This window comes from Rhinolophus sinicus, chromosome 4 (genome assembly GCF_057876585.1).
Source record: "Rhinolophus sinicus isolate RSI-liver-muscle chromosome 4, RSI-T2T, whole genome shotgun sequence".
Classification (NCBI taxonomy): domain Eukaryota; kingdom Metazoa; phylum Chordata; class Mammalia; order Chiroptera; family Rhinolophidae; genus Rhinolophus; species Rhinolophus sinicus.
In genome coordinates this window covers 30,676,481-30,703,465 of record NC_142504.1, presented here as the reverse complement: position 1 = coordinate 30,703,465, position 26,985 = coordinate 30,676,481, and the positions used below count along the sequence as shown (strand labels likewise).

Genomic DNA, 26,985 nt, shown 5'->3' with positions numbered 1-26,985 from the left:
ATGACGTATTCATTTACTTCTATTATGACCATACAATACAGTTACTGAGCAGTAATTTTTCAGTCAATTACATGTGTGGTTCTTTATGCTTAAAGATGCTGAAATAATGTGTACTATAGAGCCATATGCCTGAATCTCTAGTCTGCCTGAGGCAGTTGCCCTGGTAACACATTTTTCTCTCTGGTTTAGCATAACCCTTCATTGAATATCATTAGGTGTCATTAAATAGCAAACATTAACATGAACTTCAGTACACTACTTAGATACAGTCGTTTTACCCACATAAACAAGTGCTCCATCATTTATAAAAAGCTTAAAATTGATTATGCTTTTCTGTATTTAAGACCATGAAAAAAAAAATGTGCCCACGTGTTGATTCCAAATTGAATTTGGAGAAAATTTCTGTTATCAGAAGAGAACTCAGACCCAGTTTCAGGGGAAACCTTCTCATCGATTGGTTCATATTAATCAATGTAAGCAAAAGAAGGTTAGGTTTTTAAATTCACTCAAAGTTGTAAAATAATTTCATCAATTGCATCTCAGACCATCTGTTTTACCCTCTTTCCAAAGGGGGTGGGGTGGGTAGAGAGAAGACACTAGAAATAAATTTAACGAATAAGGTGTTTAAAAATCAAGGCACATAGTAATAAATAGAAAGTATGGGATACACCGTGCATTATGTAAAATGTCTTAAATAGTAAAAATATAATGAAGTGTTCCGTAGTTTAGATAGGGCTATATATGGTTTATGCAGGCTGCTCTAGAACAATGTCAGCATTAAGAGTAGTGACCGTTCCCAATAATCTCGATCAACCCTCCATCCCATGCCACCCCAAACAAGCATCTATAGCTACGAAAAACAAGGTACTTGCTCTACAAACACAGTCTCAACACTTAGAGCACCCTCCACCTCCGCCTTCCCAACCAGATTACCACTCTTAAACCACAGAATTATAATTTTTCTGAGACACATCATAATTCCATGTAAGACTAAACTCTTAGCCTATAAGCAATTACAACTTGCCCTCTCTCATCTGCATTACAAAAGCCGTCCAGGTTTTCAGGGTTAAAGGACACGCACAAAAAGAAAATGAATCATCAAATGGCATGGCTATTTCCAACATACTTTTTCACCTTTCCCATTACAGGAGAAAGGCAGGCTCCAAAAATCCTAGAAGTGGGGGCAGGGGAACTGACAAAGTTCAGGAGGCAGCCCCAAATCTGTCCACAGACAGGCTAAGGGTAACTAAAAGAGAAAGCTCTGTCCAGAACAATGAGTTCTTGGTGATAGAGATACAAAGATGATGATAAACTGTGATGTTTTTTCTTCTTCCAACATCTGTTTCCTAATCCAAAGTAAGGCAGAAATGGCCACACAAAATGGAGTGATTTAGCCTTGGGTCTTATGCTCTTACCTCCTACTGCTCCACAAATATTCACGCAGCTCTTTGCAAAGGTGAATACAATCTCCATCACCATGTACAGTCCAGGGGCTGAGATGTGGTTGGCAAGTAAAAAATTATTTGGTATTAAATGTATATTCCATTTTGGTTTCAGCACTCGCCTTTAAAATGAGGTAACTTATGGGAAATAAACTGATAGCACGGATACATCTTTAAGCAAAACATATATTGGGAGCGGTACAGATTCAGTCATATCTCTGATGTCTCCATGACAATTTATGTTTTGAATGATTATCTAAGACACTGTAGAATTTCAAATAAAATTTTAAAAATTAAAACTAAATTGTATAAACTGTCATTAGTGGGAAAAGTAGCTTACTAACTTAAGAAACATAATTAATGAGAACTGAAATAAAAAGTGATTTCTGCTTACAATATTCTGATTAAGTAGTGTTTCTGGATTTTACCCAAGATCCTCAATAAACAGAATGCTATTTCCATCCCTACCCCAATATAGATTAATTAAAATGTTACTATATGAACATAATTTGCTTTTGCCTAAGAATTGGCACAAGATCTGATAAAGAACATAATTTTTTCATATTTAATTATGTTTTACAATACAAATAATCGTGAACAAAATACAATGAATTCACCTATTAACACAGGCCACCCATGAATGTAGATTCTCATTAAAATAACTAAAAACATTTATTATTAACTGTCTGAGCCTGGTCTACTTAGGTAAATTTTATTTTACCGTTTGGAAGAACCTATATAAATGCTGAAAAACAATTAAGGAAAGAAAAATTTTCTGTCCCAATTGATCCAACATGTTTTCTCATCCTATTCCTCACTATCTCTGAATCCATTAGCAAGTCCTATTTCTAAAGTTCTCATAACAATACCAAGCTTTTTTAAAAGCAGACAATTACAACACAGAACAGCAATTGTGATGAACAATCAAAATTAGAAACTGTTGGGAGTACTTATATTTTTGCAAAAGCAAATTAAGCTACAAGACTTTTGAGACTCTTGCTTTCTGTAGGTACAATTATTGCTAATTGTGGAAAAGCAACATCAGCGTTTAATGCTTTTTCCTTCAGTAAGTTGGTGACTGTTTCACTTCCTGAAAAAAAACCTCTAGAAGAAAGCAATGACTAGGAAATCACAAAGTGATACAACGAGAGAGGGTTTCAGTATGAATTACATGTTCAGCCAAACCTTAGGTACTTTTCAAGGGGAGTTTTACCCAAGTGGAAATGCAACACCTTTAGTGAACTGCAAAAATTATATTCTAAATTAATAACTGGAAGGATAATGTCAACTCAAATGTATTAAAAGAGAAGAGACGTGGCTACTGTTCTTTAACTCCACAGCAGCAGTCTGTAACTCACCAGACCACAAGCAGAGATGAGAGAGGCAGAGGGGCAGTGTAAATGGAAATGCGTTGGCCTTCACAGGGTACTGAAGGGGAAGGGAAGGGGTCTCAAAAAGAAAAAAGAAAAAAAAAGGATCAAGAAACTAATTCTATGGGTGGTTTTCTCAATATAAAAAATTGATTTTGTAAAAACGAGAAAGACCCCAGACTGGTGTGGTACCAGCCTATTTGGAGAGGATAAAAGTGAAGACAAAAAGACTTGCTGAAAGTTTCAACACTTGTTACAGAGAAAGACTGCAAAAAATGTTACAGTGTTCCTGGGGGAAGCTGACAACCAGGGATTTTAACATGTTGACTTTCAATTTGGAATCAAAATGATAGTCTGAGAATCTCATCCCTTCATCATCTTGATAATAATACCTCACCTACAGATAGCACTTTATGTACTCAATCCATTCAAATTCGTTCAACAAATACTGATGGGTGCTACTGTGTGCCATCCACCCTCTTCTAGGATCTACAGATTCAGCAGTAACAGAAGAGACAAAAATGCCTGCCTTCGTGGAGCTTATAGTCAAGTGTGTGTGAGAAGATCAACGGGAGACAATAAAATCTTTGTTACAAGAGAACCACAATGAGACACCCTACAGTAAAAGGGGAAAGGAGTGTTGGGGGTACAATTTAAACGAGTGTGTTCAGGGAAAACCTCCCTACAAAGGAGTCACAGGAGCAAAGATAGACCTTAAGGAGGTGAGAAGCTTTTGGGGGAAGAGAAAGTGCAAAAGCCCCAAGGTAACACAGCATGGTGTGCTCAAGAGGTAACAGGAAAACCAGTGGGGATGGAATAAAGTAATGAAGGGAGAAGAACAGCAGGGGATGAAATGGGGGTAAGGGACCCACCAGAATGCTACAAATGGAATCAAAAAAATACTAAATCGTGTCAAATGCAAGGTCTGCTTATTGGGGTTCAATTATTCACTAGGAGTGAATTAATGAGTTTTAGAATTTCTCTTCTTTTGGTGTTCATGTAATACAGTTTTATTTTTGAAAATCTATGCTTAGATGAAGCTGTAGAGAAAATAAAAATGAAACACAACCCCAGTGGCAGTTACTTTGTGGCCCTGGGGCCGGTTTGAAGCATCCTCACCAGCAGCTGGTGCAGCACCATCTTTTCCGGTGCAGGTCGAACATGGATGTTAGAAATCAAGCTGATGAGTCTTTTACTAAGAATCTCTTACAGGGATGCCCCGGTCAGGGAGCCTCAACTCATCGGTCCTTCCCTGATGACCACCGCAATTAGGAACATAGAGTAGGAAATCTTCTTCATAGTGTGTCCCATGTGTCTTTATGAAACAAGACCAAGTAATTGAGCTTCTCTTGGAATTTCTCTTTGGACCTTTTCTCATTTGGGGGCTTGCCCCCAGACTTGTGCACTGGGTCTCCGTCTTTCTTGGCTGTCTCTGTTGGTCAACTTTCCCACATCTTGCTTTCTCAGATTGTCTATGTTGGGAATATGAAGCTTGAAGAGCAGCTGCTGCTGCTGCCACCTTGCTACGAAATGGGACCAAAGGAGTTTCACGGTGAGGATAAAGCCAACGAGATCTGATGAAAGATTAAATGTGAGGTGAGAGAGAAAGAGGAAGCAAGGGTGTCTCCAGAGTTTGGGGTCTGGGCAACTGCAAGATGGAATGTCCTCAGAGAGCAAAAAGGAAAGGAAGAAGGCTTTTGGAGAGAAGGATTGGGGGATTAGTTTAGGACACTTGAGGTTTGAGAGGCTTATTAGATAAGCAGATGGATATGACTCTGGAGTTCAACAGGGAGGAGAGGGCTAGACACACAAGGTGTAAGTTATGAAGTACTTTGCACCATGAGGTAAGATTGCCCAAGAAGTAGAAAAAACTAGAAGTCCAAGGACTGAGCCCTGAGGCTGGCAGATGAGGAAGAACCAGAAAACTGGGACTGAGAAAGAATAACCAGGGACGTAGAGAAAAGCCCGAGACCATGGTGTACTGAAATTAGAGTACTTCTAGAAAGTATGAGAGAGCAACTATATTACCTTGAGGACTAATATAATCACTGAATTTTGCTGTGGGGTTCTGTGAGATAACAGAGAAAATATATATATTGGTCTGTTCCTGGTACAGATTTTTAAAAACCCTTATAATTTCCTAAGTGATAAGAACATTTGCATCATCTTTTTTCCTACTATTTAGTCTCTGAACACAGTTCCTGACACAGGGCTCCTGAATCCCTTGGTTTCCCAGGTGATACTAGCAGTGTCTTTGTTCTAATGAGGTGACTCTTGGTGGGAGCTGGTCACCAGAAAGACCAGGCAATGATTAGAAGTTTGGAATTTTTAGCCCCCCCGCATTCTCTGGAGAGAGGAGAGGGACTAGAAATGGATTCAATAATTGATCAGGCCTACATGATGAAACCTTCATAAAAATTCTCAAAATACAGGGTTCGGGGAGCTCCCAGCTTGATGAACATGTGGAGGTTCTGAGAGTGGCCAGCGGAGAGAGGGCACGGCAGCTCTGCACCCCTTCCCCCGTACCTTGCCTCATCCATCTCTTCCACCTGGATGTTCACCTGCATCCTGTATCATACCCTTTTATACTAAACTGGTAAATAAGTAAACTGTGTTCCTGAGTTCTGTGAGCCACTCCAGGAAATCAATGGAACTTGAGGAGAGGGTCGTGCAAACCTCCGATCTATAGCTGATGAGTAACAACCTGGACTTGTGATTGGCGTCTGAAGTGTGGTGGAGGTGGGAGGGCAGTCTAGTGAGACTGAGCCCTTAACCCGTGGGGTCTGATGCTGTCTCTAGTTAGACAGTGTCAGAACTGAGCTGAATTGTAGGACACCAAGCGGGTGTCACAGAATTGCTTGGCATACGGGGGGGAAAAGCCCCACACATTTGGTGGTAATCAGAAGTGAGGTGTTCCGGTGTGAGTCGTAAAGGAGACACACACAGAGTTTTTCCTTCTCAGCACCTTAACAAGAGCACACTCAGGAGAGCAGGAGAGGAAACCTGAGAGCGGATTCAAGCACGAACAGGGCAGAGACAAAGTGCAGAGGGACGAAAGAGACGACACTCTTGAAGAGCTCTGCAGAAAGAACAGAAGTGGAGCAGAGATGGAGGAGGAAGCAGAATCATGAGAAGTTCTTAATATGCGAGAAATACGGGAAGGTTTGTGTGCTGCCAGGAAAGATCCAAGTAACGAGGGAGGAGTGGGAGGTGAAGAAATGTTGGAACAATATTTGTGAGTAAAGTGAGAAGGGAAAGCTAACGAAACTCTTGCACAGATATTATTTCACTGGGTAACAACACACAAGTGTTCACAGAGCAAGTACTAACTCCATTTAATCAGATGAGAGAACAGGCTCAGAAAGGTTAGGTCACTTGTGTAAGGTCCCAGAGGTTTTAGGAGACTTAGTAAGATGTGAATGTGTTTTGTTTTTTTTTTTCAATTACATCCATGTTCCTTCCACTATATGCTCCCACTCAAACAACCTGTCCTGTCTGAGGGCAGCAGTTACCAGAAGATAATACTAAGATACATAACATGGAAGTGCTTTTTCTGTATGTGTGGACAAGAGAAAGGGAGGCAGATAGCCTCAGAAATGTTTGGTGCAGGAAAGAGGGCAGAAAATAGAAGGAAGTGAAAGGATATCCCCTGAGTGTAATTACAGTTCATCTAGTTCATTATGGTGAGTCCAGTTCTCTTTGACAAAAGCCCTAAGAGATGACCTGGGAAAATATCTTTATGACCCAAATAATGCAAGCCTGAAAAGCAATAGTCTGCAAACTTTCCCAGGGATTAGAATAAACTGGGGAAATGATTTAAAATGTGTATTGTTATACTATGCAGCCACAGAAAAGAATAAGGAAGATTTCTTTATATATTTACAGAGTGATCTTCAGGATATATTGTTAAGTGACAAAAGCAAATTGGGGGAAGGAGAGAGAGCTCTGAGGACTAATATAACGCACGTGCTGTGATGGTTAATTTATATGTCAACTTGACTGGGATCTGGGATTAAACATTATTACATATTATGTTTATCCAGATTAAATATTATTTCTGGGTGTCTGTGAGGGTGTTCTTGGATGAGATGGGCATTTATATGGGTAAACTGAGCAAAGCGGATGGCCCTCCCCAATGTGAGTGGGCACTGTCTAATCCATTAAGGGCCTGAATAGAACAGAAAGGGGGAGAAAGAGCGAATCTGTGCTCTCTGCCAGACTGACGGAACTGTGACAAGGATATTCACCTTCTCTTGCCCTCAGACAGGGACTTATCCCATTGGCTCCCCTGGTTCTCAGGCCTTTGGATTCAGACTGAATTATACCAACTGTCCTGGGTCTCCAGCCTGAAGATGGCGGACAGTTGGACTTCTCAGCCTCCATAATCACAGGAGCCAATTCCTTATAAGTCTCTCCCTCTCTGCCCCATCTCCCCTCCCTCTGTCTCTATATCGAGAACCCTGATGAAGACACATGCACATACTACATATATTCCCTCATAGGAGTATATACTTAGTATAAAGAGAGTTTACATAGCTGCCTCTTAGGTATGAATGGGGAGAGAAATATGAACATGAATGTACATACATACCAATTTACTTATATTTGGGGGAGAAACATCCTGTGGAAGGAGAAGCCAAAAACTAAAGAAAACAAGAGTGAACTCTAAGGGACAGAGAAGAGACACGGTGAAGGGGATAGGCATTTTAAGCCAGACTTCTCTGAGGATACCTTGTTATACAAGGTCAGACAATTAAGTTCGCGAACTCATCCTAGAAAAAGTACTGCAGGCCTCATTGCTGAATATCACTACAGTCACCTTAGAAGTACTCCCCTTGGGAAGCTATGCACTGACGCCAGTGCCTAGTCCACTCTTCAAAGCAACTTTGGAACTCTTTTTCTGGAATGGCCATTAGAGCTGTCATTGTACTACACTTGATGTCCTGAATCTCATCAAAATGTCTTTCTTTCTGTATTTCCTTTATCTTTGGGTAAAGAAAGAAGTCACTGGGGGCCAGATCAGGTGAGTAGGGAGAGTGTTCCAATACAGGTATTTGTTTACTGGCTAAAAACTCCCTCATAGACAGTGCCGTGTGAGCTGGTGCATTGTCATGATGCAAGAACCATGAATTGTTGGCAAAAAGCTCAGGTCGTCTACCTTTTTCACGCAGCCTTTTCAGCACTTCCAAATAGTAAACTAGGTTAACTGTTTGTCCAGTTAGTACAAATTCATAATGAATAATCCCCTGATATCAATAAAGGTTAGCAACATTGTCGCAACAAGTTCACGAACTTAATTGTCAGACCTCATATTGTACTGACTTAGGAAACATGTTTTACATATTCAAAAATTAAGACTAAAAGAAAAAAAGCAGCCCCTAAAAACTGAAAACAAGCTGAAACAAATGAACCTAATCATATATCAAGTTGTTGGCAAAACCACACAAAGAAATGAATTGCTTCAAATAACCTTAGAACACAATATTTTCACTGTATAAATTTACCGGGATCCATACTAATAAGCACAAATAGAGCTGAAAAGAAATTTTAAACTTCATTCACCATCTAATTATTAGCAGCAATACTGGTGTTCTTATTTAAAATATATCCTACATCTTTTATATGTAATTATGTGAACATTGTTAGTATATAAGACTTTCAATAAGAGTAAAGAGATAAACAGAAAAATCAAAGAAATAAAAATATTTTCAATTTAATTTTGTCAATTGTTTAACTTTGAATCAGAAATACCAGTATGAACTGAAGACATTTTTCCCCCCAGTATCCACTGAAAAGATCTAAAAGCAATGACAACCCAAAAGTAAGGAGCACTCCTAACACCCAGACTATGGTCTCTAAATACAACTGCCCATTAAAAAAAAATAAGGGCTCCATGGAGGAGTGGATGGTTCTGGGTCTGGAGCAGGAGACACATAAAATAGCATACTGTTTTGTCAGAAAGCAAGTAACCTATCAAATATTAATGGTTCCTATCAAAAAAGACTCAGGAGAAAATATAAAAGGGCTCCCACTGGCCAAAAATGAGATAAACACATTTGATTAAAACATGCCAAATGTATATTTAAAAAACATATGAGTTCACAATACTCAATAAAAAAAGGTTCCCATCCCCCCTCAAAAAAACCCAACTCACTGGATCTCGAAAATTATTATAGCACCAACTCCTTATGCTGAAAATTGGCTCTAATTCAAGGCAGTAACTTCTGATTGACTCCTGTTTCCAACACAAACTTCTCCCAGGAAATCTAGATCCAAACATATAAGAGCCTACCTTTCAACTGCATGTTTAATAGGCACTTCAATATATATGTTTTAATTTAAGTATAGTTGGTATACAATACTATATTAGCTTCAGGTATACAATACAGTGATTTGACATTTATATACCTTACAATGTAATCACCCCACTAATTCTAGTAATCATCTGTCACCATGCAAACTTACCACAATATTATTGACTATATACCCTTCACCATTTTCACCCATCCCCCCACCTCGCTTCTTTCTGGCAACTGTTTGATCTGTTTCTATGAGTCTGTTTTTGTTTTGTTTGTTCATTTGCTTTCTTATTTTATTTTTTTTAGATTCCACATATAAGTGAAAACATACGGTATTTGTCTTTCTCTGTCTGACTCATTTCACTTTACATAGTATCTTCTAGGTCCATCCATGCTGTCACAAATGGCAAGATTTCATTCTTGCCATTGCTGAGTAATATTCCACTGTGTATATACACCACATCTTCTTTACCCATTCATAGGCACCTCTATATTAACAACATATCGTATGTAACTTAGTTTTACTTCCAAACCTATTCCTCCCCAAGAATTTCCTTTGTTGTCTAGACTATTCTTCTCCCACATCTCGTATCCAATCTATCAAGAAAATCCCAAATCTGACCATTTCTTACCATGTTTATAACTAGCTCTCTACTCTTGCCATCTTTTGCCTTTCTTTCACTTTTGCCCATTTCCTTTTATCCTCTACAAATCAGCCAGGATGATCCTTTCAAAATTTAACTCACGCCACGTCAGTCCATGCTAAAAACTCGCCAGTGACTTTTACTACACTTGGAATGAAATTCTGTAAAATCTTTAATAAGATATAATCTGGCCCCTGGAAACGTTTTTGGTTTCTTCCACTTTCCTGCTCATCCGTCTCTAGCCAAATTGGCCTCCTTGCTGCACTTAAATGTGGCAAGCACCTTGTCATCTCAGGCTCTGCATCTGTTATTTCCTCCACCTAGAAAGCTCAACTCATAGAAGCTCACATGGCTCACTCTCTCACTGAAGTCTCTTCCCAAATGTCACATTTCAAAGAGGCCTTCCTGACCACCCTATGGACCACGGCACCCCAGAACCCACAGTCACTCATCATCCCCTTCTCTTGCTTTAGGAGACACAGGGACCTGTCTCTATATCATCCATATCTATTGGTTTACATTGTTTATCTGCTATATAAAAACACAATGTTTACTGTTTTGTTTAGAACACCTGGCACATCGTTGGTGCCAATAAACATTTGTTAAATGAATTAATCTGAAATTCACCTAAATTTTTCAAATATCAAGATTCTCTGTTTGTAACACAAGATCACTTTACCTTACCATATATCCTTTATTACAGAGACTAAGGTATTCTACGATTTCTATGAAAGTTAAACAGTTACCTTCTTTCACCTCTTACTTTTCCAGACTGAAGATCCCAAAGCCTTTACATCAGATTGCAACGGAAGCCTTATCCTCAAACACCTTCATTAAAGTCGAGAATTTCATCTTTTTTAGAGGAAGTGACTCATTGACAATTATGCCACAATCAATGGGAAACTTAATAGGCACTAAATATCCTCACGTTTCACTTCAGGAATTCCTCACAACTTAGCACAAGACTTTTAATTTAAGCAACCGCCACATCCTGTGCCTATGACACTGACACTGCAGAGAAACAGATTTGCAAGTAGCCAGGAAACAGCTCACATTTATTTCCTTTCCTTTAAAAGCTTAGACTTGAGTTTTAAACACCTACAATGTAGATGAAGCAAGATCAGAAAACCGAACAAGGAAAGTGGGAGGGAACAGTATTTGCACATTTGAACATTTTCCGAGTGCTTGCATGTGTTTGGAAGAGTGAAGAAGAAGGGTTGGCCCAGTAAAGATAAGTATTCTGAGAACATGGTACCTCAAGGTTAAGTCTAATAGTAAAAGGGAAAAAGTGTTCCAGAAACTATTTCTAGGTTAAAAAAAAAAAAAATGTGAGGACAGTATTTCCTAAGTATGTGGGTGTGGATGACAGTCGGGATAGGTCTTGTGAAGGTTTTAGGTGCACCTTACATTGGCCAAATAATTAATCTTAGAGTTTAAGAACCTTGCAAAAGGCATCAGAACTTTTAAACAAAGACATATGCACCATTCTCGTGCAAAGCTCTATTTTTAATATTAATATCCTTAATACACAGAAAGTTCCATGGTAGAGCAGGTTGGGCATAAATCAAAAAGAACGAGGTCCAAATAATAGTTCCAGAATTTACTAGCTGTATAATTTTGACTAGCTATATAATTATTTAAACTCTCTGATTCTGCACCTCCTTCTGTAACAGAGGGGTGAAAGTACCTATTTCAAGAATTTGTTATGAGGATTAAATAAGAAAACGGGTGGAAATTTTAAGCTGTGGTTCTGGAACTTTCTATGTGCTCAGGAACTATTTGCTTCCATCATCCTTTAGTCTAACCACCTAGAAGGAAAAAAAAAAATCAGTAGAGCCCCAATCCCACAAAATATTTTTCCTCTGAAAGTTCTTCAAGTAATAAAACTGCCCCTCCCCAGGCCTCTGCAAGTATCCCTCTCTCCCAGCACACACATTCCGGAGCCCACTGGGGCTCATCCCATTGAGCCCTTTATCCTGTACACACTGACCTCCTCCAGCGGCCAAGACCCCCTGGGGACCCTTTATCGCCCACATCTAATCCCCATGGAGCTCTGCATTTTCCCAATTCTTTCTCCATTGTGCCTTCAAGATTTCACAGTTCATGATGAGCAAAATCTTACCCTCAATCCCTTTGCTAAAGGAAATCCCTTTCTGAGGAATCCTCTACCTACCCCTCCATGTTCTTGCTCTAACCAATACCTGGCTCTTCCTGGAGGTCAGTGCTTCCTCTGCAGCCACCTCTTGAGCAGCGAGGGGCTTTCCTCTGCAGCCCTGGGTTGCACCAGGCTTATGAGCAGGGTCGGTGTTCTCCTTCACCCCCACTGCATCTTCCAGGCCGTCCCCCAACCCTTTCGTCCTTACCCCCAATTCAAATACTCATGTCACTGACTATACCACTCAGCACCCCTCCTTATTTCTGTCACACACGAACTCCTCCTGATTTGTGTCGCTCCCCCACCACCACACCGTATTTTAGCTTCTGGCTCACTGATACGTTCTTCAACCCCACTCCTACCTTAATTCTCAATGGTTTCAATATATTATACTTATCCTTCAACATACTAATCTTTCAAATACCTAGGACTCCCGATTACTTGAACTCCTCCCTCCAAAGATCTTTTCTCCACCCTTCCTCAGTCACCCACTCCCAAGGTCTAGAATTTTGCCATTACCAATAACTGCAATATGGCCTTATTCTCAATGTCATGCATCTCAATGTCTGGCCACTATCTTCCAGTCTTCCTGCTCACTCCTTCTTAGACCCCAACTTCAACAATCTTTGACCACACTGAAACCCACAATTCAATAAGCCTACCACCTTGTCACTGCCTCCTACTCCAGTGTCCTCTCTTGGCCCCTTATCCATAGTTAAATCTGTAGTCAATCATTATAATTGCTCCCTTGCATGCCCTTCACCTCCATGGAACTTCTACTCTGGATTATTCAACAGCCAGTGCCCTCAACACTGGTTATATCCAACATTTCCTACTCTATGCCAGGAGCTAAGCAGCTGAACTTGACTGGAAGGCACACAGACACACTTACTGGTTTCTCTTTGAATTTCATGACCACAAACCCTCAGGTGGGCCCTCCAATGAGTCTTGCCTAACACGCTGTGTTCCCTTGTCTATTCACCCTCCCACTTCCAGGTGACTATTGAGCATATTCTCCTCTCTCAAACTGCCAATGCCTCAATCTGCATACTCATCTATTTCCCAGAGAAAAAACAAAGAATTCAGAAGAAAACCTCCCTCACATTCCACTAGATCTATACTGCATCTCTATCCTATACTCCACCTGCCCCTCCATTTTTCTCGCTCAGTATTTCTCAAACTTTTGGATTTCAGGATCCCTTTAGATGCTTACGAATTATTGAGCATTTCAAAGAGCTTTTATTTATGTAGATTATAGCTATCATATTTACTATGTAAAAAATTAAAACTGATAAATTTAAAATTTATTAATTCATTAATTCACAAACCTATTACACAGCAATATAAATAGCATTTCTATGAAAAATACATTTTCTAAAATAAAACATACTAAGGGAAAAAAGTAGTTTTATGTCTTTGCAAATCTCTTTGACTTCATGGAAGACAGGTGCATTCAATCTATTTATTGTAATATGTTGTTTTGGTGGAAGGATATGAAGGATTTCAGCTTCACACAGATTCATAGTTATAGAAAAGGAAGTGGTATTTTAATAGCCTTTATAGTTAATTGTGGATATTCTACGATACAACACCAAATCCCAACAACAGTTTCCTAAAGATTACCAATGTGGAATCTGAAACTGTATCCATGAACTTTTCCCCTTTCTGTTAGTACATTAAAATCCATGGGTCTGTCTTCTACTTTGAACAGATCTTTTACACATGCATGATTCTGTAACACCATGTCATGCGGGAGACCCTGCTCGCTGCGCCATGTGTCAGGCGGGAGACCCTGCTCGCTGAGCCATTTGTTGTGCGGGAGACCCTGCTCGCTGCACCATTTGTCAGGCGGGGAGGCCCGCGGGGTCTCTGCTCCCGCTCCCCTCATGAGAACGCAGGATATGGTGAGGCCAAAAAGGAACACCCACGGAGCCACAGGTAGGGGAGTCATACCACTATATTCTCTCTGGCGGCACTATACTCGCACTGGAGGCTGGATCCACACTGTCCGCAAACCGCCATCCACGCTTGCCAGCCCAGCCGCCATCTTCTTGCTAGCACCATTCTCTCTCCTCTTCTTTCTGCTAGCGTAGCCACAGCAGTTATATTAGTGGCCAATGGCTCACTGGTTACAGCTGACGGCCAACTAGCCACAGCTGATGGCCATGCAATCACAGTTGATGGCCATTTACTACCTGAGCCAGGCACCTGTCTATGTGAGGCCGAGAGCCTGGAAACTGCTTTCTGGGGCTCTGCCCCCACACCGCCATCCACACTTGCTAGCCCAGCCGCCATCTTCTTGCTAGCCCCCATTTTTTTCCTTCTCTCTTCTCCCTCTGCTAGCGTAGCCACAGCAGTTATATTGTGGCCAATGGCTCACTGGTTACAGCTGACGGCCAACTAGCCACAGCTGATGGCCATGCAATCACAGTTGGCCATTTACTACCTGAGCCAGGCACCTGTCTGTGTGAGGCCGAGAGCCTGGAAACTGCTTTTTGGGGTTCTGTCCCCACACACCATGTACTGATCAACTGGAAAATATGTTTCCCTAAGTTATACAGATCTTCCAAATGCTGGCACATTTCATTACACTACATTTAAAAATCACATCATTAATATCACCACTAATTACATCAGAAAAATCTTTAAGTATTGGGAAGCTGTTACATGAAAACTTTCATTCGTTCAAATAAGTCATTCTTTCAAATAAAAAAAGGTGTTCAGTGGGGGGGACAGCGGGGACTAGCTCAGGTCGCAACTCAAAACAACTGCTCAATTGCTTTCCCCTAGTGTCGTGCAGGGCGGCCTGCAGAGTCTCTGCTCCCGCTCCCCACATAAGAACGCAGGACAGGGTGAGGCCAAAAAGGAACACCCACAGAGCCATAGGTAGGGGAGTCATATCACTATATTCTCGCTGGCGGCTAGGTTGGAGAAACAGGAAACAGGAGCCACACAATTCTCAACCCTTGCTGCGCTGCTTGCAGCCTCAGCCACCATCTTCTTGCTAGCCCCCATTTTCCTGCTAGCGTAGCCACAGCAGTTATATTAGTAGCCAATGGCTCACTGGTTATAGCTGACAGCCAACCAGCCACAGCTGATGGCCATCCAATCACAGTTGATGGCCATTTACTACCTGAGCCAACACCTTTCTATGTGAGGCCGAGAGCCTGGAAACTGCTTTCTGGGGCTCTGTCCCCACACCTAGATAACCGTTAGAGGACAGCGAGCAGTTCATGTGTACTTTCCATTTCGTCACTCAGAATTGTAAAATGACATCTACTCAAGGATGAGATTTAACAAAAATCATTATTTTTTACTGCTTCTTCAAGGCCATTATGAAGCGGAATTGGCATCATCATCATCACTACTGCTGTTACTGGAAATGTGTGGTGGTAAGGAAATATTGACTGCTCATGCTGTTTGGCTTGGTGGCACTGCTTCATTAGAGTTAAGGCACCAGCAGTTTTACCCACCATTGCTTTTAGAATCATCAGTTCAAATACAACACAGTGAAAAAGGCAGATCTCATCTTAACATGACCATGTAAACAGTTTTGACCTCACGGACTTCTTGAAAAGGTCTCAGAGACTCCCAGGGGCCCACAGACCACACTTTGAGAACACCTGTTCTCGATGAACTCTCCACGTCCTCACAAGAGACCACCTCTCTCGCAGACAATACACTAGAACTGCTTCCTTTTCTCTCCTACAGTGTCAGTTCTCCACTCTCAGAAGAGTCATTCCCATCAGCATACATGGTGCTTTATTTATCCACCTTTAAAAGACCTTCTTTCACCTTCCTTCCCCCTCCAGCATGGCCCCATTTCTCACCTTCCCTTGACAGCAAAACTCTCCAAAAGAGGGTCTGTCTGGATTGGCACATAGGAGAAGAAGCGGGAAGAGGAGGAGGGCTACCCACACATATGAATGAGAAGTGAAATCAACACCTAGTCATTAATCAACCCTTTCTGGAATTAAAAAGAAAAATAAACCCAGGCACCTGACATTCCTAAAGGTTTTCTAATATACCAGCGACATAATACAAACCTTTTTAAGAATTCTTTTTAATTTACTCCTCGCAGACAGTGTCTAGCCACCACATTGCCCGCACCCCCCTATGATTTCAGACATCAAATATTAACACAAAGTGAGTAATGCAAAAAGAAAGGGGGCTAATCAGACACTTTGAGAGAAAGAAAAACTAACACTGATTCAATGAGAGCTGCTAATGAGGCTTTTTGTTTTGGTAGATTAATTTGGGAGTCTGATGACTAAGAAGAAAATTTAAGCTTCTCAGGTGACTGATGGTGATTATTATCAAGTTGGTTTTTTTTAAATAAAGAGATGCCTTTGCTTAATTCTACAGTTTATGAATTTCATGTGTTTAACTGAAATCTGCATCCACCCTACAAGGGTAGAAAACTTTCCTTATTACCAAATTGAAAGACCTCCTCTTATTGATTCTGCATTATCGTTGACCGGTGATGAGTATTTCAGACCGTGAACTGCTGATGTTTAAATACATTACCCTAATACTCTTTAAGCATTGCCAATTGTAAACCTCATTAACTCCCAGCATGTGGCCTAGGCCTGGATTTCATCGAGACAGCCTCACAAAACGAAAACAGGTATATAAAAATGATTTTATCATCAACAACATTACATGCTCTTTCACCTTGTGAAGTATTTAAAAGGCCGTATTTTTTTTTTCCTCAGAAGCATAAATAGCAACCATAGGAAAGGTAAAGAACACAACGTTATTTATATAGCCACACATTTTAAAAGCCTAGATTTCTTTTTCACCTTTTCTTCGTCTATACCCTTATTCCTCCTGCCTCAAAATGGACATTGTTCCAGGACTGGTTCTATGCACTCAGAACAGAAAGGAATTATTTGGGGATGCTGATTCCATTGGTACCATTTTGATTCAACAAAAGGGGACTGATAAAATAGAAAGTTGGACATGTCAGCTTGTCATTAAGTAATCAGAATTTCTGACATTTCCTTTTTGCCATAAAGAGGCAACTTTTGTTTTGCATGGAGTGCAAAGAGGTTCCATCCTTGAAATAGAAAACGTGTATGTGGTAAATTCGCAGGCGATCCTAGCAAATCGATTTGATGCCAAAGCCACCCAGCACTCGCTCCACAACCAGAGGGGGCGGCCCTGTAACAGGGAGCAAGCATCCTGAGCCCAGGAGGCCAGGCACCAACACCTCCAGCTTCTTGGGGCACCATTTAGTCTCCCCAGGTGAGATCAGGTACTAGTGGAAACAGCCTTTGAACCTGAGACCTCTCTAATAAGACATCTGTTAATAACAAAAACAAACAACAAATAGAAACATGTTTGCAACACTCAAAGGGACACCCTCACATTTGTTTTTACCTTGTTCTTAGTACATAGCTGTGTGAACAATGTATAAAAGTTACACTTACATCTACACAAAGAAAGCCTCATTCTTATTTTAAACAGACATAATAATGAAAACCAAATCTGAGACACATCAAAAACCATACAAACAAATCCAACAGCAAGCAGAGAATTCACACTGTTCAGCTAAGGTAACAGGGCCTGAGAAGCCTTTAGACACCTCGCCCCTCCTCCACTTCCCCCTCACCCGCAATCCCTCACCCCCAGGGACAAGCCCTCTTCACCCACGAGATACAGCAAACATAAGACTTCCAGGCCTAGGCAACCAAAGTTTCTTCTCATCTCCCTCAAAGTACTTCACAAAATGAGTACATCCATCATTAAATTGACTAAAACAGTAAAATTCAGGGAAATCTAAGCCAACAGGCAGTTAGAAGGGAAGGGTAGGGACCACTGAAATCAAAGAACATTAACAGTAAGTATGCTGTAGCATAGGGAAGTCGTCCCAATCCCCTGACTCAAATTATCCTTTGATGGCTCTCCATTCTCTTAGGATAAAGACCCCTAATCCTTAATATGAAGTAGAAGGTCTTACACAATCTGGCCACAGCCCACCTCTCCCACCACCATGCTCCAGACATGCCAGCTTCTGCATCTCAGCATGTGACTATGTCCTTTGCAACCACTGTTCCCTCTGTCTGCAGTGCTCTCTCCTTTGTCCCCAACTCCCTGTCATTCCCCTTCCTCAACTCCTACAGCTCAAATGTCATCGGGAAGTCTTTCCGGACCTTTCAGTCGGCATGAAGCCCCTTTTATCGTCCCTCACACCACACCTATCCTTCACAAGACTCATCACAACATCAATCCACATTTTTTTGTGGTTCTCTAACACCTGTCCACTCCACTACATTAGAAGAGGGCACGCATCATGTTTGTCCAACTCATCAGTTATCCTCAACATACAGCACAGAGCAGGCAGAGAGGAAGTGCTCAGACAGCTATGAATGACAGACTGGACAGCACTCTGCGAGAGGCACGGGGGGCTGACCAAGTCACGACCTCATGAAACATGAAATTAAAATCAGGAGTGCTCCAAAAAAACATGATCCCTTTTACCAAAAGTTCATGCAGTACACAGGTGTTTAACTTTCATGCCTAGAGTTCAGCCCAACCCTACACATAGGTGAAGCCTTCGGGAAGGAGCCGTACCCTCACAGAGATGGTTTGCAGCAGTGTGCAGGGGTCTCTGCCAAGAAAAATGCCCAGATCTAGCCAAAAGCTACCACTGTTTGGGGGCATGACACTAGTTGGTCTTTGTCCCCAATAAACTCTTTGCTACTGCAGGCTTTCTAATTCCCCAGAGAAAACAGCTATATGAGGGTATTCATTTCCTAGGGCTGCTTTAACACATTACCACAAACTACGTGGCTTAACACAACAGAAATTCATTCTGTCTCAGTTCTGGGGACCAGAAGTCTGAAATGAAGGTGACAGCAGGGCCAGCTCCCTCCAAAGGGAGATTCTTTAGGGGAGAATTCTTCCTTCCAGCTCTTCCAGCTTCTGGTGGCCCCAGGTGTTCCCTGGCTTGTGGCCACATTACTCCAATCTCTACTGACTCCTCCTCTTACCAGGGTTTGTGTCAAACCTCTGACTCTTATAAGGATACTTGTGATAGCATGTAAGGCACTGATAATTCAGGGCAATCTCGTCATCTCAAAATCCTTAATTTAATCTTACCTACAAAGACATGTTTTTCAAATAAGGTCCCATTTCCAAATTCCAGAGATTACCGTGTTTCCCCGAAAATAAGACCTAGCCAGACAATCAGCTTTAATGCATCTTTTGGAGCAAAAATTAATATAAGACCCGGTCTTATTTTATATAAGACCGGGTATATAATATAATATATAATATAATACCGGGTCTTATATTAAATTTTGCTCCAAAAGATGCATTAGAGCTGATTGTCTGGCTAGGTCTTATTTTGGTGAAACACAGTATGACTTGATGTCTTCGGGTAGCCATTACACGGCCTACTACAATGAGTAACCTAGAATACGAACGAGACCGTCTATTCTCCCAATACTCCTGGGCGTTCATAACATAAAGGCATAAAACCTTCTTAGTAGATTTGCCTAAGTTTAGTCAACAAACAGGTGAAGCCGAGGCCAGACACTGGAGATATTAAAATACGCAGGACCTGGTTTGTACACTCAAGAAACCACAGCTAGTGGACATTAGTACCTACCTAAAAATGAGTATTTGATTCACTATGACCTCTGGGTCAGCACAGCTGTCATTATTTTTACATCCTGAAATTGTCACTCTACACATAGCTTTTCAAAATTTAATACAGTTATGCACTAAAATCCTTCTGGCCACACAAGCTAGGTGATTATGCCCCCCAAAGAGCATAGCCAGACAATGAATGGGGCCCACACCAGCGCTTCTCCACTGTTTACCAGGTGTGTTGTGCTTCCATGGGCCAACATGGGGATTCTGACATGTATGTTTTTAAAGGAACAGTACTATGATTTGGGACAATGATTTGTGACGTGAACTTGACAAATGCTACGCTTCCAAAGAAAGGGAAAGGAAGAGGAACTGAAGGCATTCGCAGTTTTACACTGAGAATAGATACATGGTTGTACCTATTTGTGCAGGAGACACTGAGGAGCTGTGTGTCAGAGTTAGGGTTAGAAAAATGGCACATGAACATCAGATTGGCTGAGGCTCAGACACTTGCCCTTTGCTATGGCTCCGTAAGCTTAACCATTAGGTTGGTGCAAAAGTAACTGTGGTTTAAAAGGTTAAAAATAATTGCAAAAACCACAATTACTTTCGCACCAACCTAATACCTCGGAAGACTTCTTTGACTCGCTCAGTCCTTTTGGACAGAATTATCACAATGCATATGATGAGCTATAAAATAGTTCTATCCTTAGACCCAGGAATCTTTCTCTTCTAATTTCTTTCTAAGGAAGTAATTAAACGGAAGGGGGAAATGTCACATGCATGTGAAGATCCTCACTGCAATATTACCTATTTTAGAAAACGAGACACTGAAGTAACTCCACAAATGCATGATTTCATAAAGTATGGTACATTCATTTGATAGAAAATGATGAAGTTATTTAACACTGTTAATGTGAACAGCATATAAAAATATGAAAATTGATTGATACAGTCTGAAAGATTATAAAAGAGAATTACAATTAAAATGAATTCTGTTTACGAAAAATATCGATGCCGTTTAACAAAGCACGGAAGATATAAAAAGTTCAATATATCTGTCTCAAGATGAGAAGATTGTGAGTAGTTGTTTTCCCTTTTGAAACTGAGTTGTTCCCTGTTAACAGTTTTCGGAACTGGAAAAAAATAAGTCAGCCAAACAGCAATAGATTGAGGCCATCTAATATTTTCTCTGTCACAGTAAAACACTGAGAATACAGATAATACAAAACCTGAAAGAAAATGTCAGGTTGAAGGGGATTACGAGATTATGAGAGGGCGCAGTTCAGAACATGGGAAAGGTCAAGATCGTTGGAGCCAGACAGGCCTGGGCACCTTTCGGCAGAAAACTGCTTGATCACTGAGCGTCTCAGCTGTCTCGTCTGCAAAACCAGGAAAACAAAGCCAACATTTCAAATGTGCTTTAAGCTTTTGAAAAAATACATATGTTACGTTATATTATATTATAGATATAACCTTGTTTCATCTAATGAACTTACAGCTGTATTTTTGGAAAGCATGTGCAAAAAGAAAGAGGAAAAGCATGGCATGTGTGTTAATGGGGATGAGGAAGGAAAAGAAGGCAAAGTAGATCAGAAGAGATTACAATTATGTAAATTAATGCCCATAAATATATTAATGTAATTAGGAACCAAAATGCTCACTGAAAGAGAGAAGCGGATACAAAATAAAAGACAAAGAAAAAAATCCTGTAATGTTAAGTGGAAATAGGAAACGTCATGATGAACTTTTGATTTTTTTTTTTTTTAAGTGTATTTCCCCAGCTCTTTCCACCTGAAAGTCAGAGAAGCAGTAATACCCCAGTAACAATAAGCCAGTTGTCAGTTCTTTGTTTCTGAGCACTACTCCCAACTGAAAAGAACCAGGGTCTCTTGGAGAAAAGAGTGATTTCCAAGTCAGAGACAGGAAAAATCCAAAGTGAGCCTAGAACATCTTATTTACCAAAAGCAAGGAGCCCTCAAAGGCTCAGGATACAAGAGCCAGCTTGGAAATACACCCACCGACCACACTGGGACAACTTTATCATCTAAGGCAATAACAGTAATAAATACATTGAATTTAAAATAAATAAACCCCTGAATTTATACTGATATAAAGGTTAAGGGATAAAGAAATGGGAACGGAGGTAAGAAAGCTTTTCTTTACCAAAGAATGGTAGACAATAAATAGAGAAGATAGAATTTTAAACAGCACCAATTTCCAAATCCCAGTGTAATTACTGATTCAGGAAAGGATCATCACGGATACTAAAACTTTTGGGTGAAAGGCTGCTGGGAAACAGGATATCCACACATTCTCAAAGCATTCTATCTACTAATTACAAAACAAATGGTCCCTACACAATGAAATATCGAGCGGACACCACCTTAGCCAAGTGATCAAACTCAGCATCGCCCATGCTGGGACAGCATGCCTCCTGAGAAGCTACAACGGGCAGTACAGAATCTTTCCTAACCTGCACCCCCAAATTTAACAGGAATCCAGGCAGGCAGGAAGAAACGATCAGACTAGTCCAGAACATGGGAACTTCAACAAAATAACTGGGCCGGCATTTTAAAAGTCAATGTCATAAGAAAATAATAAACGGCAAGGGTCTGTTCTAGATTAAAAGAGATATAACACCTAAATATAATACAAAAAACTTGACTGGATCCTGGATTGAAAAAAAAAAAAAAGGCAATGAGACATTTAAGGTGAGGATGGGTGGAGAGATATGGTATATTTGAATATGGATTGGTTATTAGATGATATCTGACATGATTTAATTCTCCTAAGTATGATAATAGTATGGTGGTTATGTAGGAGATGTTGTTATTCTTAGAAGATAAATGCTGAAGTCTTATGATGTCTGCAATTTACAGTTAACTAGTCCAGCCACAAAAGGAAGTTATGTGTGTGTGTGTGTTTGCATGTAGAAAGTGTGCATGTAAAAAGAGAGCACAAAGGTAGAAAAAATGTTAACAATCAGTCAATCTATGCAAAGGGCATATACTGGGTGTTCATTGTATTCTTCTTTTAATGTTTCTGTAGTTAAAAAAATTTATACTATCAAGTAAGAAAAAAATTTGATCTTAAACATCGAGTCATATAGTTTATATTGCACGTGAGCTCGTTCATCCTTCCTCTGAATCATGAGCACAGAGGGTGTGGAAGCAAACAATTTCCTCAAAGAAACCTTTGCTAGAATAAATCTTTGCTCCATCTAGCTCTTGCTTCAACAGTGCTAATATGAAATATACCTCACTCTCTCCCTGCACCACTCCAGGGAGGCCCTGTGAGAGAACAAAGGCCTACTCATACATGACATTATTTTCCTACCAAGCAAAGCCCCTGCCTTGGGGTGGAGATAGAAAACAGAAGGAACCCAAATAACTGCTACTGGAACAAAGAAAGAAGGCATAATCGAACAATCCTCCAGGATATTACAGGAAGTATAACTGCTAATTTCCTGTAATTCTGCCATTCCCTTCCACTCTGCAAGACCTTCACTTTAGAGGAGGTCATTTCCATGCAAGATGGGACAACAGGTGCATAAATAAGAAAAGGGAAGTGCTGGTAGTAACTGAGAGCATTCACAGTACGAGATGTTGTATGTCAAACTGATGCACGTGGGAAAATCAGACACATCACAAACAGAGAAAGCTCAGCGCTAGAGAATAGCACCCCAGAAGGGCAGGTAACTGCAATCTGTCAAAGTGCGTGCTGGCAAGCTGCAAGCACAGAGGGCTGGGTCTACTACAGTTTATATAACGAAGGCCGGTTCCTGTAGATTATACTTGGCTACCAGGGGACACTGGTGTTCGTTATTAGCAAGAGTTTGGAGCCAACACTCTCTCTTCATGATAAAAGCCAACAGCAATCTCACACAGCTTAGGAAAGACTCATCTTAAAAATGTAAACAAAGACGGGAGGGGATAAAAAAATCCAAAGGCATTTCGCAAAATGTCCTATTTGATCTTAATGGTTCAGTCGCCCTCTTCCAGCTTGGATAGAACACCTTTCATGGGGATTTGGAATCATACTATTCTGACTGTGACTCTGGCATTTAATCACATGTTAGATTTAAAAGTTATTTGAGCAGAGAAACATTACAGAAACGTTATGCTCTTAGAGCTATGTTGTACATGTACTCACAATTTTTACAGTTGCCTTGAAAAATAACCAATACACATACAAACACTCTGGAATATATTCATACGACTACAATTGCTCTATGAAACTATAAATAGTTCTTTAAACAATGTCAAAAAATACACACATAGAATCCCAACTGCGATAAGAATACTGAAGGAAATGTTACAGGTATTATTCCTAAAATAATGTATTAATTATAACAGGTAGAAAAAAATGCTCTTAAGATGTGGGGAGGTATTATATATGTAGTGACTTTATATTTATATTGCAACAGACTTTATATTCAAGCAACAGACAAGCTGTTTCAAACAAAAAAGTTAAATGCAATAATTAAAAATAAACATACCCATCTTTGGTCTGATCCACTACGCCACTTAAAAGTTCCACAGTCTTAGGATTAGGCTGGCTTTCTCCAAAAATGTTCAAATATCGAGTGACGAAGTCATTGGGGGACATGAAAAATTCACCCTTTTTTTCAACACTTGCATACTGTTTAAAAAAAAAAAAAGATTTTATTCTCAAAATTATATAATCATAACATTAATAACTGAAAAAGCTGAAAACATTCAAAGGATAAAATATCAGATATGATAATATTCTCTTCACAAAGGCAGTTATTTCCCATCACTTAAAAAAACAAAACAAAAAAAATAATAAGTTTAGCAAGTTTGACGTTTATACCCGAGCTTCTCAAGTGGGGACAGCTTAGCCTCACTGTCCAGCTTACAAATAGCAACATCATCTAAGAGCCAAGTGCATCTATGAGAATTAGCTGTCTCTCTATATAAACTGCTTTTCTGGAGTGGAGTTCTCTAGCTCTGAGCTTCCTCCATTTGTGTTTATTTTCCCCACAGGGGACATCTGGCAATGTCTGATGACAATTTTGATTGTCATAACTTGGGGGGCAGTGATGCTACTGGCATCTAGTTGGTAGAAGCCAGGGATGCTGCTAAACATCGTACAATGCACAGGATTTCCCCCACAACAGAGTGATCCTGCCCAACTAGCAACAGTGCTGAGGTGGAGAATCCCCAGGTGACAGAAATTTGGAAAGACAACTTAATGTCTTGTTCTTTAGCAATGACATGGAGCTTTTATCAAAAGTAGCATTAATTATGAAGTCATGGATGAAAACAACCTAATTCTTTTGCCCATTCCTGCCTCAAGGGCATCAACGATGCAAGAAAAGATAACAAACAGGATGAGCTGGAAAATAAACTATTAACTGCATGGCTTCTTGTGGGATTTTATGGAAGCAGGTATGAAATGCTGCTCTGGTTAGTGTCCTCTCATCTTTAGAGCAGAAATGGTCAAGAAGAACTAGGTGGCATATAACGTTTTTTCACAGCATTCCCCTAGGTCTTGCCTTTAGTGTGATGCATTCCAGCTCACATAAGTGGGAACCTGCTAATTCCTGCTCCAAAGAACCCCAGAGACTGTGGGAACTGTGAGAAACCACTTGAGGGGTCATATGCATACGGTGCCTCTTGATCCTGGGGACAGAACAGTGATTTGGGGAAATGGGGGTGGGCAGGAGGTGAGGACAATGAGCTACACAAAGAACAGGAATCGATGGGTGACAGGAACCAAAATGGTGGCCACCGTGATGGGGGCACACAATGAAGTGAGGTACAATGACAGCATCTTCACTCCCTCTGTAAACCCAGACTTAAGCCCAATTAAAACTGTTTTAAAAAGTCACTTGTTATTTCTACATTTTAATACTCCCGACAGATAAGCTATTGCTTAGAAGCTCAGTAACAAGCTTTGGAGTCCCTCGGGCCTAGGCTATGCAGAGCTCTGCTTCTGCTTCTTATTAGTTTGACCTCAGGTAAGTAACTAATACTTTCTGGGCCTCTGGCTCCTCGCCTGTAAAATGGGATAACAAAATTACCTGCTTCATAAGGTTGATGCTAGAAATAAAGCAATAATCATGGAATATACTTAGCACTGCCCTACACACAATAAGCAATTTATAAATGTTTTGTTATTACTGGGTTTTACGTAACATTTTTTTTAGCATAATACAAAAGAAAAGCTCCAAAATGGCCCAATAATCCTTCTGTTCTTCAGTTAGCATTGAATTTGGCTTTTTGGAAATGTAGAAGAATTCTATTTTGATCTTCCTGAGGCAAAAGCAAGACTGAAATATAAAGAAAATGTCACTGCTAATTACAGTGACGCTATAATTTAGAATTACTCCTATGTTTGCTTATGGTAGTGAATAATTAATTTATTTTAAAACAACTCTTCTCTCACCAATAGACATTTAGATTATTTCCAGTTTTTGGTATTTTTAAATAAAGCTAAGGGAACCAGCCTTATATACATTTGTCCAAATTTCTGGCAATTTTCGAAGGCTAGTCTCCTGGAAGAGAAATTGTTGAGTCAAAGGTGAGGAACTTTAAGGCTCTTGCTACTTATTATCACACTGCTTTCCAGAAAATTGTACCAATTTACACTTCCCCCAACAGTGTGCGAATACGCCCTTTCCCCACTTTGTCTATCATATTTGTTGCAAATATTTTTCCAGTTTGATATTTTAATATAATTGACGCTGTAGGTTTTTTCTCCTTTGTAATTTCTTCCATTGCTTCTAAGTTTAGAAACTAGTCCTTCCTCATCTCAAGATTAAATATTCACCCACATGTTCTCATAGCTTTTTCTCAAGTATGTTTATCTTTTATCTTTATGTTTCAATACATCAACTGGTACATTGTTTTTGTCTGTGGTTGGAAGTAAGGATCCTCCAACTTGAGTGTTTTTCCACTTAATCTCTTGGTTGTCCCAGGACCACACCTTATAGCTATCACACCTTTCAAATGTTATTTAATCCTTCTTTGGGAATAGGTTTTCTAAGTGACCTGAAGCCTCTCTCTCCTTTACGATTTCTGGAATTTTGATATGATGAAGTATATACTTACAAAACAGGAAGGCTTTTAGGATTCCTTGCATGACCCAGTGTAATACAAGTTGTGATAGTTAATTTTATGTGTCAACCTGACTGGCCAAGGGATGCTCACATTAAACATTGCTTCTGGGTGTGTCTGTGAGGGTGTTTCTGGATGAGATGTGCATTCAAATCTATGGACTCAGTAAAGTCGACTGCCTTCCCCAGAGTTGGATGGGCATCACCCAATTCACGGAGGGCCTAACAGAACAAAAGGTGAAGGAAGGAGGAATTTGCCCCCTTTTTTCCTGCTCCATTGCTTGAGCTGGGACGTAACTTCTTCAGCCCTTGGACTGAGATTTATATCATCAGCTTTCCTGATTCTCAGACCTTCAGACTGGGACTGACCATCTGTTTTCCTTAATCTCCAG

General features: G+C 40.3%; 1 protein-coding gene across 2 annotated transcripts in view; it reads right to left on the bottom strand.

The window, feature by feature from the left end:
- SLC25A13 (solute carrier family 25 member 13) overlaps positions 1–26,985 on the bottom strand; it is a 178,512-nt gene that overhangs the window by 116,920 nt on the left and 34,607 nt on the right. For both annotated transcript variants that reach the window (XM_019729757.3, XM_019729758.3), the window contains exon 3: positions 24,011–24,153. In XM_019729757.3, coding sequence (XP_019585316.3) covers positions 24,011–24,153 — 143 coding nt within the window. The remainder of the gene's footprint in view (positions 1–24,010; positions 24,154–26,985) is intronic.